The 17,720-nt window shown below is 46.8% G+C and overlaps 1 protein-coding gene across 1 annotated transcript in view; it reads right to left on the bottom strand.

Annotated features, from left to right (window-relative positions):
- Positions 1 to 1,062: 1,062 nt before the first annotated feature.
- HS6ST2 (heparan sulfate 6-O-sulfotransferase 2) overlaps positions 1,063 to 17,720 on the bottom strand; it is a 127,371-nt gene continuing 110,713 nt past the window's right edge. The window contains exon 2 of the mRNA XM_071442303.1: positions 1,063 to 3,905. Within this exon, the coding sequence (XP_071298404.1) occupies positions 3,203 to 3,905 (703 nt within the window). The 3' untranslated portion in view covers positions 1,063 to 3,202. The remainder of the gene's footprint in view (positions 3,906 to 17,720) is intronic.

The following is a 17,720-nucleotide window of genomic DNA, read 5'->3' as shown; positions in this document are numbered from 1 at the left end:
TCCACCCCCTGCTCCCCAGGGCTCAAAAAGCCTCACAGAGGTAGGATGCCCCTGCAGGTACTCACAGGAGAAGGGCAGCTCTGTCCTCACAGGGGAGTTCCAGCAGATCAAGGCCAAGTCTCCCGTGGACACCTTCATGACAACTGTCCTGCTGCAAGCCTGGCAAACTCGTGGGCCTTTTATAGACAGCAAAAAAAAAAAGCCTCCATCCAAACTGTCAAAAAGTGTCTTTGTGGCATCTCTGGCCAAGAAGATGCTCAGAGGGCTGGAGAACCTCAGCTCTGGAGACAGGCTGAGAGAGCTGGGGGTATCCAGAGCCTGGAGAAGGCTCTGGGGACATCTCAGAACCCCTTCCAGTGCCTAAAGGGGCTCCAAGAGAGCTGAAGAGGGAGTCTTGACAAGGGCATGGAGGGATAGGACAAGGAGGAATGGCTTTAAACTGAAGGACAGAAGATATACCTAAGATATCAGGAAGAAATTCCTCTCTGTGAGGGTGGTGAGGCCCTGGCACAGGTTGCTCTGAGAAGTTGTGGATGCCTGGAAGTGTCCAAGGCCAGGTTGGACAGGGCTTGGAGCAACCTGGGACAGTGAAAAGTGTCCCTGTCAATTTTTTTTGTGTCCCCAGAAGGGATACAGTGGGATGCACTGGAAGTCAGTGGATAGGCAGCATCTTTCAGGGTCAACATAGAGGGTGGGTATCTCATAAAGGATAAAAATAAATCATATACGTATACACACATACATGTACACAAAAGAGAAAGAATTCCTTAATGCTTCAGACCACTAACAATCATATTTAAAATCACCAGAAACCACAGCTTGTTTTTCTGAGGGCTACTCAGAAGTTGAAACCTCTGCAGTAACTCCTGAACCAGACAGAAGTCCAAAGTGGTTTTGCCCTTGAAAGCTGTAGTTTAAATACAATTCAGGAAAGCTATGAGTTCAAATTCACATACTTGCTGTCAACTGCTATTTCACTCATGTGGGAATTACCATCCATTCTCAACTGTGAAGCTCTCAACACATCATCAGAAAAAGAAATAATCACATGAAAATCAGAAGTCTGTAGTTAAATTTTATTTATCAGTTCTATTGTTAAATGACACAATCAAAGTCAGTGGATTGGCCTGTAAATCTACACAATAAGACAGCGTCTACGGTGGAAATCAGTAGAATTTGATATGGTTATGACAAAATGGTATCCTTATATTCGTACATCCCCTATATACAATAAACAGTATACACAAAGAAAATGCAACTAGTCTCTGTAAACCATGCACACCACAGCATAAAAACAAGATGCACCTCCTGCAACAGGCCTCCAGCTCACCCACAGTTAAGTCCTGTTAACAGCAGTGCCTTTCAGTTTCAAGAGTGAATTATTTTCCCCCGTGAAAACCAAAATACAACTGAGACATCATATTGGCAACTGCAGTTCTCATTAAAAAAAAAAAAAAATTGCTGTACATGAAGTAATTCTCTTCTCAAAGCTGCTAATGCAGGGTATTGGTTTGCTGCTGCTTTGCTCTCCCCTTGCCCTTGGCAGGGTTGCTGCCCCCAGGCAGCCACACATCATCAGATGTAAAACCACTTCCAGGTAACTTAGGCGTGGAGCCGTAAGATGTTTTTAAAGCCTTCTGCCTCATTTCCTACCCCCCTGCCTTCATGGTGTATAGAGTATTACAGGTGAAAGGCAACAGTGCAAGTGAGCCTTGTGAGCATCGTGTCCCCGGGGCCACAGAGGGCCCTCCCGGCTGCCTCCGCTCAGCGCCAAGCTCGGCAGCACTGCAGGACAAATGTTCTCAGCTTGCTGAAAGCCTGGCCCAAGCCTTGCAGAGGTTTGTATTTTTTTTTTTTTTGCATAGAGATTTGTAGGAGCCCCTCACAGCACGTTTGCTCTCCTGTGGGCCTGGGGGAGGCCGGAGGGCTGCGGGGATCCCGCTCCAGCTCCGCACCCGAGCCCAGCAGAGCCTGCTGGGGAGCAAGCTGTGCACCCCATGCACCACACCTCCTTCTCCTCCTCTAACTATGGCTATGGAAAAACTGGCTTCCCTCGTTTCCAGTCCTCATCCGTTATCGCTATGAAGGGCTCAAGAGCATAGGAAAAAAAAAAAGCCCTGTTCTTATCTGGTGTAGCAAAGATTTACTGGAAGTAAATCCTAATTCAAGTGTAAATCTACTTCTGTTGAGCAATTCTCTTTATAATATTGCTGGGATTAGAGAGTTTTATGACTTTTTAAAGACACTACACAGATATCAGCAACATAATTTCATCTAGTTTATACCACCAATTATTAAGGAATGAATAAATTCAGCATTATGTATTCTAATGGGTAAGAAAGACTTAAAATGAGACACTGTCACAGGATTATAACTTGGAGAAGGCTTTATGAAACAAACATGAGAATGTGCTGTAACTTTTCCAGAATGGTTAAAATCATACTGCCCTGAAAAATTCTGGAAACAGTGTCTTATAACATTGGCATTGAATTCAGAAAAGTATGCATGTATTTTTTTTTTCTTTTTTTTAATATGAGATAGACCAAGCTTAAAACTCTAAACAGCAGTAGGTAGAAAAAGTTTAAAATTTTAAATATTTATATAACTAGAGAAATTACTTCTATTCATTTTAAAAGCCAATATTATACATAAAACTAGTCGATAATTTTTCTAGACCTTTACTGTTCCCTTCATCGTTCACTCATTAACTTGGTAAATATCATAAGCAGTTGGTGCCCTTGAAAACACATTATTAAAATAAAATTAAGATAAAATCAAAGGAAAAGGAATTGTTCATATACTGTATTGTGAGAGTATGCTAAATGCTCGTTATTAGGAAATGAGTTTGCTTCCCAGATAGATTTCAGCCGAGCATCATAAACATTTTCCAGCATCCCATTTTGTACTCATAACTAATTTAAGGATTTTTTTTTTCTTTCACTTCTTTTAAATAAATGTCCAAGCAAACATTTCCGATGAGCCGAGACGGCTCCCATATTTCATAAATAACCCAACAAACCTAAAAAGGACAATTTAATTACACGCTAAGATTAAGTGTTCCACATACAGTACAACATTTACTGCAAAGGCAACTGCAAAGGCAACATTTTGACCTCTTTTTGCTTCAGACCCTCGAGAAGCATCACTCGGTTCGCACGCTGGGTCGGGCTCTGCTTCCTTTCTGCCCGGCGGGTGCCCCCCACTATCGCCGCCACCGCTCCACGTTCCCTGTGTAGTCAGTGCTGGAGCTGTTCTCCCCCTGCTCCCTCAGGTGCGCCTGCTTCGCCCGCAGGATCTTGCGCTGCTCCTGGCGTTTCCGCCGCGCCTCCTGGTGCTCCTTCTGCCGCATGTACTGGTACCGCTGCAAGAACAGGTCTTTTGCATAATCGTACAATTCCATGTCTAAAAAATTGAGGGCCTCGATGCGCTGCTGAGTCTGCTTGTCTATCTCCACGCTGGAGGCCCTTGTGCTGTTGTACTGCGTGAACGGCGAGATGAAGTTCATGTTGAAAGTCTTCTCAAAGAGATACTGAGTCTTGCGCTGGAACTCGGTCAGGCCGAAGAAGGCCATGCGCTTCAGGTTCTCCTTGGCACTGTCCAGCAGAACCTTATTCCTCTGCTCCTCGGGCATCACCGACAGGTTGTAGCAGCCCACCAGGCTGAGGTCGGAGAGCATGCGCACCTGGCGGTTGTTGGCCAGGTTGTAGGGGCAGTCCATGAACTCCTGCAGGGAGCAGCCCGACCAGTCGTCCCCGGTGTAGCAGCTGGGCAGCTCCTCGGTGGTCGGGGAGCGGCCGTCGCAGACGTGCAGCGACGCCTTCCATGTGGCTCCCCGCTGGACGTGGCGCCACTCGCTCAGGTACCGGGACACGGGGTCACGCAGGATGGTGATGTAGTAGAAATTCCTGCCAAGGGGAGAGGAAAACAGAGCGTTCAGTCCCGTGCGTCTCCAGCACAGAGCGCATTAACGCTCACAATCGATACAAACAGGCAGATGCACTTAAGAGGCTTTCAGCAGCCCTGCTGCAGAGGCTCCTCTGTGAGTTCACCTCCACAGGGTGAAGGACGGCTGAACAAATCCCTGGGGGGAGCGTGAAGGGCTGCATCTGCCTGCACACACACAGAGCTGCCTCTGTTTAACTGGTGGTGTCTCTACAGAGGCCAAGGGAACCCAAGACTCCCCTCTGTGCTGGGCTGTCCACGTGGCAAGAGGCTCCTGCTGGTGCTCCAACTGATGGTCACACCAGACCTTGGAGAATACTTGAAGTATCTCCCAGGATGTAAGCCACGACCCAAGCAGGACACAGGTAGCTCTGGCTCTTTTTATTTCCTTGTACAACAGAGCTGCACTGACAGGTTTCCACAGACAGCAAAGAGCTGCCCATGCTACATTCCTGATGAGCAGTTGTGGGTCTCAGCTGCTCCAGCCCCAGAGCAGCCTAACACCTCTGAGGAAGGCATTTCCTACAGGACCTTTCCTTTTGCAGGCCAGATCAATGGGGCATGCCCAGAAGCCCCAAACCACTTCCACTTTAACAAGTACTTTGGCAAAGCCCATATAAATCCTGTTTTATTCTTCTGCCTTCATCTGACACAGGACTGAAATGATGAGAGAGGAAAGCTAAGTGACTAAAAAGAAATTAAAGGATACATTACAGCATTTTGTAAGAGAAAACATTTTCAAGAGAGGTTCTGGCTTTGGTTTGAAGCAACAGGATAGTAGCACACTGTGGGGGTCACGCTGCCACAGGGAATCCATCAGGTCACCAGCTGGAAAAGCTGCAAGTTCAACCACAGAACTTGCCCAAAGCTCACTGAGTTGCACATTAATATCCACCATCAAACACCATGCTGTCCACCATCACAGCCTGGGGATGGACACAGCTCTTTGAACCTCCACTAACATGACCATGGCCTCACCTGGATGATGCTGGAGGAACACCACCAGGATGCCAGCCATGTGCTTAAGCAAATGGAATTAAAGTAGTTCAATAAGAAAATCATGCTGCCAGGAAAGGCCACTCCTCCAGGAGGAGGACACCAAGGAGTGTGTGCCCAGGAGCCCTGAGCCCCTGGGGTGTGATTGCCATGCCCTTGGTGCTGTGTAAGGAGGAGAAGGACATTAATTTGCTCTCTCAAGTGACATCGTGACTGGTCACCTTGAAGTCAAACTTTTGTTCCCTGTTGTTTCCTTTGGCAGAAAAGCCACTAGATGTCAATGTTTTACAGAAAATTGTCTTTGAACGGACTAAAATGTGAATCACAAGCACAAAAAGGATCCAACTGCAGAGGGAAAGAAAACCTGGAGAATCACCATTCCTCTTCCTATTTAGAGCATCCACACTCATGAATAATTAAGTAAGTAGAAAGTACAATAAACGTGCAAAGCCAAATAAAACCAATGAGCCCAGAAGAGAATCAGTGGCTGGAAACAACAGCATTCAGCATTTGGAGCTGGGACACCACAATCAGCACCACCCCCCTGCTCAGAGGGATTTGGCCACAGATTCACACAGGCAAAGGAAGCAGAAGTCCCCATCACAATCCCAAGGAAGGTCCTTTTGCACAGAAGTGCCATTCAGTGATTTCACTGTGAGAGCTGGAGGTAAGAGGGAGCAAGAATAAAGCTCACTTTCCTGAGTGAGTGGCAGCTGCTAACCCCACTGTCCCTTGCAGAGATGGGGAGAGTTTTGCTCTTATCTCAGCAGGTCTCTGGTAGCATTGGAGAACCCAGCCTGGCAAAGAGGAAGGGCTTTCCATGAGCACCACCTCAACCAGCTGCTCCAATGAGCAGGAGCTGTCCCTGATTATGCTTGTGCCTCAGGCTCCTTTGATGCAGCAGCAACCCAGCCTCGTCAGGATCCCCAGCAGGGGGAAATGGAGCATCTCTGGGACAAACCTAAGCCCTTTCTTTACCTTCTGCCAGGACTCCTGAGCCCTGGATCAAGTTTACTGGGACACTGCACTAAAATAATGACCCAACCATACAGCACTAACCTCTACATTAACTATAGCAAATAACATACAGCAAAAAACCTCTGATGACCATGGGGACAAGAGCAAAGCCCTGCTTGCCCCAGAGCCCCTTGTAGGAGCTGGCCATGAGCAGCTCAGCTCAGGGGAGAAGGGTGCAGACACAGGGGTGCTACCAGCTGGAGGAGAAGGCCAACCAGACTGTATGCTCTAAGGTCATCACAGAAATCGATGGGGAGTTAATGCAAGAAGGGAAACAAATCCTGAGCCAAGATCGATCCAGTGAGCATTTTATTACAGCCCAAACCCTTCAGCCACTCTCCCTTTGTGCTCCTTGGTCACAGGCAGTGACAAAGCATCTCCCTTGGCTGCTGTTGTAAAAACAAAAGAATGAATAAAAACTCATGTGCTGGGGGAAGAGGCTGTGCTGTAACAGAGCCCTGTCAGCCTGGGCTGCCTCACCTGGGCAGGTACCTCCATCTGTGCCTGCCAGGGAAATGCAGCAGTCGAGGGACACTGGGGGGGATGAGGCTGAGTAAAGGTGCTCACTGGGCTCTGCAGTGAGCATGGAGCTGTCTGGGCCTCCCCAGCACCCCAGGATGCCAGGCAGGGACACTCACGGGATGGCCCAGGCAGGGCCCATATCCTCCCTGGCCTAAGCACAGCTGGCTGAAACAGGCTCACAGCTGTTACTTATTCCACCTTGTTATTTCCCTGATGAATCCTGCTTTCAAAAAATGAGAAGACATGTCTTAGAGAGAGATGCATTGTCAGTTGCTGGACCAATCTCAGCAATTTCATGCATTTCTCTCCTGCCTATTAAAATTCTACCAAAAGAGGCACTGCCCCTTTTGGGAACATCAGCTTTTGCCCCAAGCTTCTCCTCTGAGTTAGGAATCATGGCAGCTCCAGGAAAGCAGCTGTGCTGCTCTGTGTTCATCTGAACTGAGCTTCAGAAACTCACAAAAGCTTTAATGCATCCTCACCTCAGAGCTGTGCCAGAGATGAATTCGGCCATCAGCACTTTGAGCATCATTCTGCTGCAACTGAGGAAGACTTAAAGCATTGCAATTATTTTTAGCTCTGTAGGTAACAGCTTGTTCTTTCTGCTGCCTTACCAAGGGGGTGCTGAGCTCCTGCCTGCTCCTTGAAGCATGTGCTTCAGAGCCCAAAACAACATGTTTGCAGGTAGAGCTCCAACTACTGTGAATCATCCCTCCAACTCAGAGCTGCACTCACCAGAACGTGGCTTTTCTGATGAACCTGGGGGCCAGGAAGCACAGAAAGGGAGTTTGAGGGCAACTCACAAAGTAAGTTGACCCTGGATGGAGGCCATCAGGAATGTGGGATGATGTGACAGTGACTTGCTCCTGGTCTCTCCCTGAGCACTGCTATTCCTTGAGGAATGTGGGGACTGAACAGTCCCACAATGTTGAGTTTGCTCCTCATGCTGCACCTGTTTGCTTTGAAGGATAATCCTGTGGTCACACAGTCCATTCCTGCCAGCCCTCTCCCCACCTCTGCAAGGGACAGAATGAGATTCCCTTTTTTTCAACTTAATCAGTTTTTTTAAGAATCCTTGCAACAAACTTCAAATTGCAAAATAAAAAAATTAAAAAAAAAAAATTGAAGTTCAAGTAAAGAACTGTGAAACCCCAAGGGGTGACAGCACTGAGTAAAGCCAGAGACTTCAGATTCAGAGTGTGGAGAAGCTGGCAGGGAAGGGATATGCAGGTACTCACACCACAGTGCTCAGAGGGCTCATTGTGTGCAGAACTAAAAAGGTGGTGGTGGTGGTGGTGGGGGGGGGTGACTCTAATTATGCATCAAAATGGGTCAGAATCTCCCAAAGTCAGTGCACAACTCATCCCAACCCCACTGCCCCACTGTTTAATTGCCTGTTGAGGTCAAGGGAGGCTGGAGGTCAGATGCTGGCAGCTGCCATGGCTTCAGCCTGGAAACCTGAGCCTGGCTTGATGGAACTATGAGGTAAGGACTGGAGAGGGGAGCTGAAAGCTGAACATCCACTCCCTGTTACATCCATTAGTGGATTAGTAGGTGAGGGACTGAGCGACCTTTTCCCATTTCTGCTGAGAAATGAGGCTGTAGCAAGAAGGGCTTTGCAGGTTACTGAGGGTGAGAAACCTACAGCCTTTGCACAGGGAGCACTGCAGCCCCAGAAATATCCCCATCTCCCCCACAGGCTGTTCCCAGGAGCAAACTAACACAGGGAAACACAGCTTCAGCACAGCTATGATTTCCAGGGAAAGTACTGGGGCAGTCCCATTCACCATGCAAAAGTAAAGCCATGCTTTAAGCTGGCTCAAACACACCCATTTGTATTTAGGTCAAGCTCAGCCAGATGGGAAGCCTGGCTAGGATGTTTGGAGTCACAGACGGGGCTTGTGCAGTGAATGGGAGGCAATTTTATACAAGTGTCTCCATCTCTTTGAGTGGAGATGGGAGGCAAGGAAATTTGTTAAGTTTCCAAATCTGTGTGGGTTTTTTTCCCCAGTTCATGGACTTTGTGGTACATTAATGGGCCAGTGTGAAACCAAGTTCTGCTCCAGGTGAAAATGGGTATTTTGAAAGAGAAGTTCACTCTGAAGGTGCAGGGGCAAAGGGATAGAGCAGATTTGTGCCACACCCAGCAGAAATGCAAATAAAACAAACTAAAACCCTGCAGCAGAGATTCTGCATGTGATGCAAAGGATTAAGGATGGAGCTACTGAAAAAAGAAAAATAATCATAGGGTTGGCACTTCAGCACCAAAAACAATGCACAATCACCAGAGCCAGCAAGCAGCACAAGGACATCCATGTCCTCCCCCCCCTCCACACAAACTCCTCATGCTGCTGAATAAAAATCTAGAGAGCTTGCTTATAAAAGAGTAGCCACATACTCATTCTTTTAAAAGCTAAGCAATTTGGGGTATTTTTAAGATGGTAACTTGTCTCAGCTCATCTCACCACAGGAAGATGCTCTCACACTGTGGCCTCGCACACAGATCTGAGATCCCATCTCCTTCTCCTCCACTGCTCCCAGCAGCTGTGGGGAAACTGAGAAACTGAGTCACAGGCAGTGTCCTGCACTTCTCCCTCATCCCACAGCACTTGGAAAATGTCCCTGCTCAGGATTATTTGACCCTGCTCAGGATTATTTGACAGCAAAGTCACAGACAATGACGGAAGGTGAGGAACGCGAACGGTGCGAGTCTCACATTCCCTGTTGTGCTCTGAGGAACCCTCCCCGTGGGCTCCAAAGCTGCTGATGGATTGTAATCTCTGGCAGAGGGTCTCCAGCCCATCAGTCATGGCCACCACAGCTCTCTGAGAAGTCAAACTCAATTACGCCATGCCGGGCGCCGAGTGCTTCGCTCCCAGAAGTTGAGGTTAATTCCCATCAAGAGTGGCCCACTGAGAATTTGATTTGCTAATACCACAAATTGTTCCTCCAAGAGAAATACCGCTGCTGCCTAATTTGTTGGAGTCAGGCATCTGTTTGGAGATCACTCAGAGAGAGGCAAAGTGTTCATTTAATACTGTGACTCATCCTGGTTCTTAACAAACTCTGTCACCGACAGACACAATCAGAAGGACAAGGGTGAGCATCCTGGTGAGAGCCTCTCCTGCCTCAACCATCCCTGATTCTTAACAAACTCTGTCACCCAGAGACACAATCAGAGGGACAGGGGTGAGCATCCTGGTGAGAGCCTCTCCTCCCTCAACCATCCCTGCTTGGAACCTCCCCCCAAAATGAGAACACCTCTTCCCTGCCAAGAGGTGCAGCACAACTCACAGAGATGAGGCCAAAATATTTGGCAAGTTTACTGAGGCAGCACTGGAATCAAATGTTTGCATCCACTCTAGATTGGTCCCAGATGCTTCCCAGCAGTGATGTGGATGGCAATGGCAGCAGTGGAGATGCATTCATGGCCCATAGGCTTCCCACAGTGCTGCTCTGCTCCAAGGCCTCCCAGCCCCACAGACAGCAGCAACAATCCCCATCTCAGAGTGGGAGAGGAGCAAGGGGGGCTGTCAAGTTCTCCTGAGCTGCAGGGAGAAGATCTCATGCCCACTGTTCCATGGCTGCCTCCATGCCCTGGATCTGCAGCCTGGCTGCCCATGCCAGGGCCTCCCCTGCCACTGTCACAGCTCGTGCAAGGAGGTGACCATGGAGCAGGGGTATTGGAACAGGACTGCTCCCCTTCTCTTCTCTCCCCAAAGACCACAGTGCAGCTCAGGCCCAGCTGGACCCTGGGCTGGCTACTACTTGTTCCTATGACACCTCTCTATATTCAGGCATTGAAATGAAACCAAACTTCCAGGTCTACCTCATCCAAAATTCAAAGTACAGTAAAATCTAAATTAACAAATCCCTTCTTCATTAAAGAAGTGATGGATAAAGATTATGGGGAGGGAGAGAAGGAGGAACAAACACCCCTTTCCTCTGCAGCAGCCTGCAAGACTACCCAGACGATATTCCTTTACTCTGGGTCTCAGGGTGGCAGAAGCAAATAATGCATTAGCTCTGAAAAAGGGCCTGGAAGGAAAGGAGATAAGTATTTCAGGACTGTGAATTAAAGCTGTTAGCAAATGCAAATTTACATTTCCTCTAAGTAATCATTATGTTTTCACTTCTATCAGCACCCAATGAATCACAGAGATGTTTTGTCTAGAAACACTAATGGTGGGGGTAGGAAGCCAGCAGCCTACCCACAGCAACGGCAGCAGGAGAGAAGTGCCAGAGAAACCCATAAAAAGGAGCTGGATTTTTCAAGAACAGCAATTACATCAGCCCATCATTGCCCGTGAAATTACCAAAAATGAAAGATCTGCGGGAAAAAAGCATTTCAGGCACAGAGGAAGGCAGCGATTTAGCAGGTCAAGGTACACATTCATATATGTGCAGGCATGGCATATGCAAACAAAGATAATGAAAATAAGGCCTTAAATAAGTAAAAAATATGCAGCCTCACACACGCACATGCTCCCAGCTACCCTCATGCACAAAATAATTGTCCACAGTGTTGCCTGCAGAGGGGAGAGCAGCCCTGCAGATCTGCCAGAGTGGTATTAATTTCATAATTGCCTGTATTATTAAGATCTCTGCACGATACCCCTGCTCACAACCAATTCAGCAAGAATAGTGACCTTTTAAATTACTTTTTTTTTCAGTAGTGCAAAAAAGAGAAGCAAGTTTCTGTTTTTAGACTCAGCAAACAGAAGAGTGACTCAGCTGCTGGTGCCATCCCCACTCCTCTGCCTCCACCCTGGAGTCTGGCATGGGAAAGGGTGGCAATGCTGGGCAGGGCCAGACCCATCCCACCCACCTGACCTGCTGGATAAAGGACTGAACTGCCCTTGGAAACACCCAGCTTCCATCACAGCCTGTCTAGAGCAGTAAAGCTTCCCATCTCATGAGCTTGGTTATATGACAGAGGCATCAGGATGGAGGCAGCAGTGGTGTGGAGGTAAAACATGGGAGGTAAAACACAAGGAAAGGAGAGAGAAGGTGACAGGAGGATCAGTGTGTGCCATGTCTCCATCGTGCTGGATGACAAGCTGAGCACAGGTGACACTGGATTTGTGAGGTCTCGGCAGCAAGGCCTTGGCTTTGCAGAGTGCCTTTCTTGCTGAGGGCGATTATGCCTTAATAAACAGGAGGCAGAGCTGAATTTTGCTCTTAATGCATACTAAGAAAACTCAAGGTGTGAGCGATGTCTTTTGAAACACTGAGCTCTGGCACCCACAGAGTGCCAGGAGCACCTTCCTACTCCTGGTGTGAGGAGCTGTCCCTGTCCCCTGGAGCTCCTGGAGCCACATCACACACATTTCCCAGGAGTGGTACAGCATGGCCCCAATCGCAGAGCTGTTACGGATTCATTAAAAAGCATGGCAGATATCCCAAAGCAAAAAGGAGGCCACTGCAACAGAGCTGGTGAATAACCACAGGATGCTGCTATAAATCAGATCTTTACAACAGTATTTACCCCATCTAAATGCTGCTGCAGGAATTAGTTTCAACGTGTAACTGATATTTCTGCGGTGGCAAAGATCGAGGTTTGCAAAGCCTACACTCCATAAGCAGCGGTTTACAGAGATGGAATAGTGGCAGTTTTTCATTTTCCAGAGTCCACTCACCCTTCCAAGAATCTTAATGCCTCATTGATTCATAATACAGTACATAAAGATTTCATTTTTTCTTGCACACAGTGATATATTATGGAGGCAATCTATTTTGCCACTGAAAAGTTTGCTTAGTAGAGAAATTTGGAGTTTTGACATTCAGGAAATTACAGTCATCTGTAAAGTGCGATTGATATGCCAAGGCTAACATTTTCATTGCACTTATGGAGCCAGAATAACTATGCTAAAATATTTATTATATTCTAAAAAAAAATCCAACTTCTTGTTTATAAAAAGCATATATTTAGCAATAAAAAAGCTTTATCCTTATATCCATATATATTTTAGCTATGTCTTAAATGTGCAAAGCCACATTCTCTCGGACCAGATTAAAATACTTATAATAATCAAATAAAACCAGTATTTTAGACAGGCTCTGTGTGTGCAAGCAGAGGGCATGAGCTGACACGTGGCTGCATGGAGCTGCACAACAGCAGTGAAATGAGATAGGGGCTGTCACAGCAAACCTGCCCAAGATCCCTGAGGGGATGTGGACACTTGTCCTGCCAGCCACCAGCCACCCACGGGAAGCAGGAGATCACTGAACCCTGTGTGCTTCATTTGCCAGTTCTGTGGCTAATATGATCCAGGAGGAAGTAGTGGGTGTGGAGGGCTCCAGTCTCAGCTTGGCACGCACACTTGTCTTCTCTATGAACACATCAGTGTGTATTTAGAAGTTGTGATGTATCCTATATCCTGAGCACTCACTGCAAATTCATAATTGCTGCCTGAACACCCCTCCCAGCTCCTCTGCACAGGAGAGTAGCTGCTATTGAGTCTATCCCTGCCTCGGCGCTGGAGAAACCTTGGAGTTTTCAAGAAAAAGATCACACAATCAGCCCCAAGAGCTCTGCATCTCCCACAATGGGAAATTAACTCCAGAGAGGTATTTATAAAATCATTTGTTACTATATCAGAGCTCAATCAATTCTCTTCAATAATACATAAAAGGAGGAGGTTTGGCTCACACGAAGGAACGTAATTCCTTCACAAGCTATTTGCAGATAATCTTCCTTACGCCAGTTAATACATCCCACGATAGGTTATACAAAAGTGCTTTTAAAAACTAAACTGAGGATATATAGCACATGAAAAAGGCACATTAGTGCAACTTACATTTTGCTTATCATGACTACTGCACATACAGAAATCCAGGGAAAATCCTTCCCAATCTTTCTAAAATTTTGTCAAAAGCAAGCATCTATTGAAAACATCTTTGCAATGTAATTAATGAACTGATACTAATGAAATTCTCAGCCTGCTGCCAAAAGAGGGATAGAGGAAGGGACAGTGTATTTACAGCTGCAACTTCTACAGTTTTAATTTCAGCTCTCATTGATTCCATTGAGCACCATGAGACTGCATAATGAAGAAATCTGTATCAATTGAAAATACCAAGTGTGCTCCTGCCCCACTAGGGCACTACTGTAATATCATGTAATGGAAGGGGATTCTCATTTAATTGAATTGGAAATGAAACACATATTAGCTAAGAAAACTTAATCAGTGCAATAATATTAAAATGGGCCACTCAGACAAACTATACTGATTAAGTCACTTGCAAACATTTCCGTAATCATCACTGAGACTTGTGGCATTAATGATTTAAACTCACTTTTCTACTCCAGGGAACAAAACAGCAATTTCATAGCAGACAATTAGAATATTTTAAGCCCTGCCTCACACACTACAATACAATCTCCTGGCAGAAGCACAGGACCTCATCCTGCAAGGATACATCTTGAGCTGTGATGTACAAGGTCTGCATGGATGCTGGGATGTTTGATTTAAGATGGGAAACAGCCCTGAAAGCACCTGGCTGGCTGGGAAATGTTTCTGAGGTACTGGCTGTGGTTTCTTTGCAGACTTCATCTTTAATCCTGACTTGTAACTGATGGCACACTCTGATGCACTGTAACACTCTGAGCTCCAAATGGCTCCCAGCAGACCAGGATTTTAAAACTTGTATTCACACACAGTTGACATAACTGGATTTAAAATTTTCATGGAACAGCAGAGTGCATTTCTAGTAAAACTCCATGGATGCATTTGTTGTGTCAAAGCTCAGCTGGGAGGGGTTTTACATCAGCTAAGCAAGCAAGACTAAGTAAACGTTACAAGATGTGCAGAATGTCTTGTTTCCCTCTGCTAGTTCCACCCCAAACATTTAGTAAAAGTATATCTTAGTCTGAATCAGTGAAGACAATGCCCTTAGAAAGCCACATCAAAAGAAAATGACACTTCAGCCTCTCATACAGCAACCCTGAACAAACCCAGGGATGTGTGCATTGTGTTGTGCTCAGAAGGACTATCCACACAGTCCAAGCTCATGGTGTGCCTGGAAACTGAGCTGGCAAAACCTCATCAGATGCTTTCCTGGCAGTCAGTGACAGCACATTCAGCACTGACACCAGCTCGGACACATTGCATTTTCCTGGATTTCAGCTGCTCCGTATATTTTTAATTAATTTGTAGCATTAAAACATTAAAAACCCTACTTGCAGATAGTCAAAAGCAAATTCAATTCTTCCATCTTTTCAGTGCCATGAAGCAAACTCCAGCCCAGGTGGCAGCTGAACTGAGGCCACCACAGAGAGGCAACAACCTGGGCTGGGCAAGGAGAGCAGTCCAGCTCCCCTCTGTGCCAGCTGAAGGACTGGCACTGCTATGCAAAAAGCACCCAATTCCACAGCCCATGAACAGTGCTACTTGCTTCATCCTTTACTCTGGTTTTCTCACTGTGAGGGTATCACAAGCTTGGGTCAAGATCTGACCTTTCTTTGGGCAGCTTCTCCCTGCAGTTCTTGAGCCCTGAGCTTCCAGCCCGCCCTCACCATCCACAGCCAAACAAGCAGGCAGCATATTGAACCCTCAGCTGGAGGGAAGTCATGCTTAGGCTAGCTGAGAAACCCTTAAAACCAAGGTGATGTCAGCTGAAGCCAAAGATAACCTACCCCTGCCAGAAGGGACATGATAAACCTGGTATGATAAACCTAAAGCAAAATAAACCACATGACATGTAGGGTTATTCACTAAGGTCACAGCTCCTTTCAAAAGGATCTGCCACTCCCCCAACCTTGTCCTCAAAATATGAAAGAAAAAAAGGAAACAAACAAACAAACAAAAAAGACAAGAAGCAAAACTCATCTATGAGCAGCAAGAGATGGTTCAAAACAGTTTAGTTCCTATCTGTATCTCTTGAAAGATTTTCAGAAGACACAGTTCTACTCCTCCATGGATTATTCTGGCTAAAAATGTGTGTGACATTTTAATTATCAAGTACAAATGTTACTGCAAGTAAGCAATGAAACAGATGGTGTCCTGAATTTTACAGTACAGCCACATTTTCCAGCTCAAATTTACAGTTCACCAATCATCAGCTTTAAGTTCTGTCTCTACTGCATCTCCCCTACCCATCTGAAACACCACAACCCTCCAATGCTGAGAGCACAGCTTTGGGAAAGTTGGGAAATTTTGGGAAATTCAATACAAGCTGTCTCCCTCCAAGCAAATGTTTCCAATGAGGAAACAAAGTGGAGCACAACTCTGTACATCAGAAAAGCATGGCAGGTAAGAAGAGAGAGAGCACTGAGGAACTTGAACTACTCAAGCAAGCAAAGAGGTGATCCTGATACCTCCATCTCCACGAAGGACCTGATTTATCTCATCCTCTTCCTCAGTGAACTCCACTCATATCAATTATCAGTCCTGAGATTTCCTTCTCTACCTTCTGGAGTACTCAGCAGCCCCCTCAGAGGGTGTCCCCAAGGGGAAGGGATAGGATGGAATGAGTGTCCCTTCAGGATCCACCAGTGCCAAGTCCCACATCACCAGGGAACAAAAGAATAGTACAGACAGAAGCTTTTCCATTAACTGTTGGTCTACCATCCTTCCAAAAAACCCTCAGTGCTTAAGATCAGAGTTGCAGTTTCATGTGTTTATTTCCCCCTCTTACAAAACATGAAATAGAATTCAAGACACAGGAGCCACACATGTGGATGGGGACAAGGAGGACCTGGGAATCCTCATCTCCTGGACTGACAGCACCATGGCAAATGTGCTCCTTGCTTTGAGGAGCTTTATTATCCAGTTCAGACAACACACTAGGAGAGAGTGTGAGTCCAGTGACTCCTGGGGAACAGATGCAGCAGCATCCCCAAATTCAAGCAGCAAGCACAGTGAGTTTTGAGCTGTCCCTCTTAGCTGTGTGTGGCCAGGCTGAGCAGCACATGATGCCCTCATTGAACAGGCTCTTGATTTAACAGGCTGTGACCAAACTGAATCCTGGAAAGCTTTCCTGATACTCCACTCCATTCATCTCCACTAAAAGGGAGCTGCTGCCGGGGCTTATGGCAACAGTGCTGCAATTATGACAAGGAAACGTTTTCTGAGAAGGTGTCCCAGAAAGTAATACACTGAACACTTCCTCTCACCACTCACAGTGCTGAGCAATAACTCCTCTCACCATTAGCATCAGCTTTGAGCCAGGTCTCCAAGGAAGGGCACCCCTCCTGTCATGCCCCTGTGCTGGCACAGGGCTGGGACCACCAGCTCTGCTCTCACCATTCAGCTTCTGCAGACACCCTTAGGTCATGGAAGTACTCCTGCAAGGATCAGACAAAGGGAGATGCTGCACAGGCCAAGGCATGGATCTCTTGGACCCCAGACTTTTCCCATTTTGCTTTGAAATGGACTGGAGCTTTGGAGGTGGAGGGGCCAAAGCCAGCTTTACAGACAGGCAGTGATGCTCAGTCACAAAAGCATTTCCAACACGGGCTCTGCCTCTTGTGTGCAGGTTTGCTCACTGTCACTTAATCCAGCACCACCCTGGCACCCAGGGTGAAGGTGCAAGATCTGTGGTGTTCCTCTAAGCCCACCTGGGAACCTCTGCCTAAAGGGAACCAAACAGGGCCCTTGTAGATCAGAAGGGATTCAAGGACTGAGCTTGTCTTGGAGCACAGCTGCTTTAACAAAACTTTCCAATGAACTCCTGAACCTCCAGGGAAACTCACCTGGGTATTCTGTCCCCAGGGAGAGAAGCCAAAGCAGTGCCCCAGTGCCGGGGTACATGGCCTGGCTGGCAGCAGATTGATGCTCCTGCATTTGAACTCAGCAAACAGGAGCTCCAGAACATGGTGAAGTGCATGGCAGCAGCTCAGGCTCTGCTCTCAGTCACACTGGCAGCTGGATTGCTGCGATAAATAAATCTGAAAATCAACTGTCTGAGCAGCAACAGCTTCTTCCTATGTCTTCACCCCGGGAGGGGTTAATCTAGAATAATCTAATTTATTCCCAAATTGCAGGCAGCAGTGTCTTTCCCCATTTAGCAGATTAAGAAACTCTGCTCAACCAAATTTATCTGAACAATTCATTCCCACAAAATTACACTGGGTTTTGAACTGAGGTTAATATACTCCATTGTATCTGCAGGCTAAGCAATCCACTGAGGGGCCAGATTAAAGCACAGCTAAACACCACCTGAATGGGCTTTTCTGGCAATGCATCTGTGCAGGGATGGGGCAAGAGCAGCAGGTGCAAAAGGGATCCCAGCAGTGACAA

The sequence above is a fragment of the Agelaius tricolor genome, unplaced genomic scaffold (assembly GCF_023055355.1).
Source record: "Agelaius tricolor isolate 1412-34295 unplaced genomic scaffold, bAgeTri1.0.p SCAF_17, whole genome shotgun sequence".
NCBI classification, from domain to species: domain Eukaryota; kingdom Metazoa; phylum Chordata; class Aves; order Passeriformes; family Icteridae; genus Agelaius; species Agelaius tricolor.
Note: the sequence above shows the minus strand (reverse complement) of the source record. Positions and strands in the feature narration are given on the sequence as shown.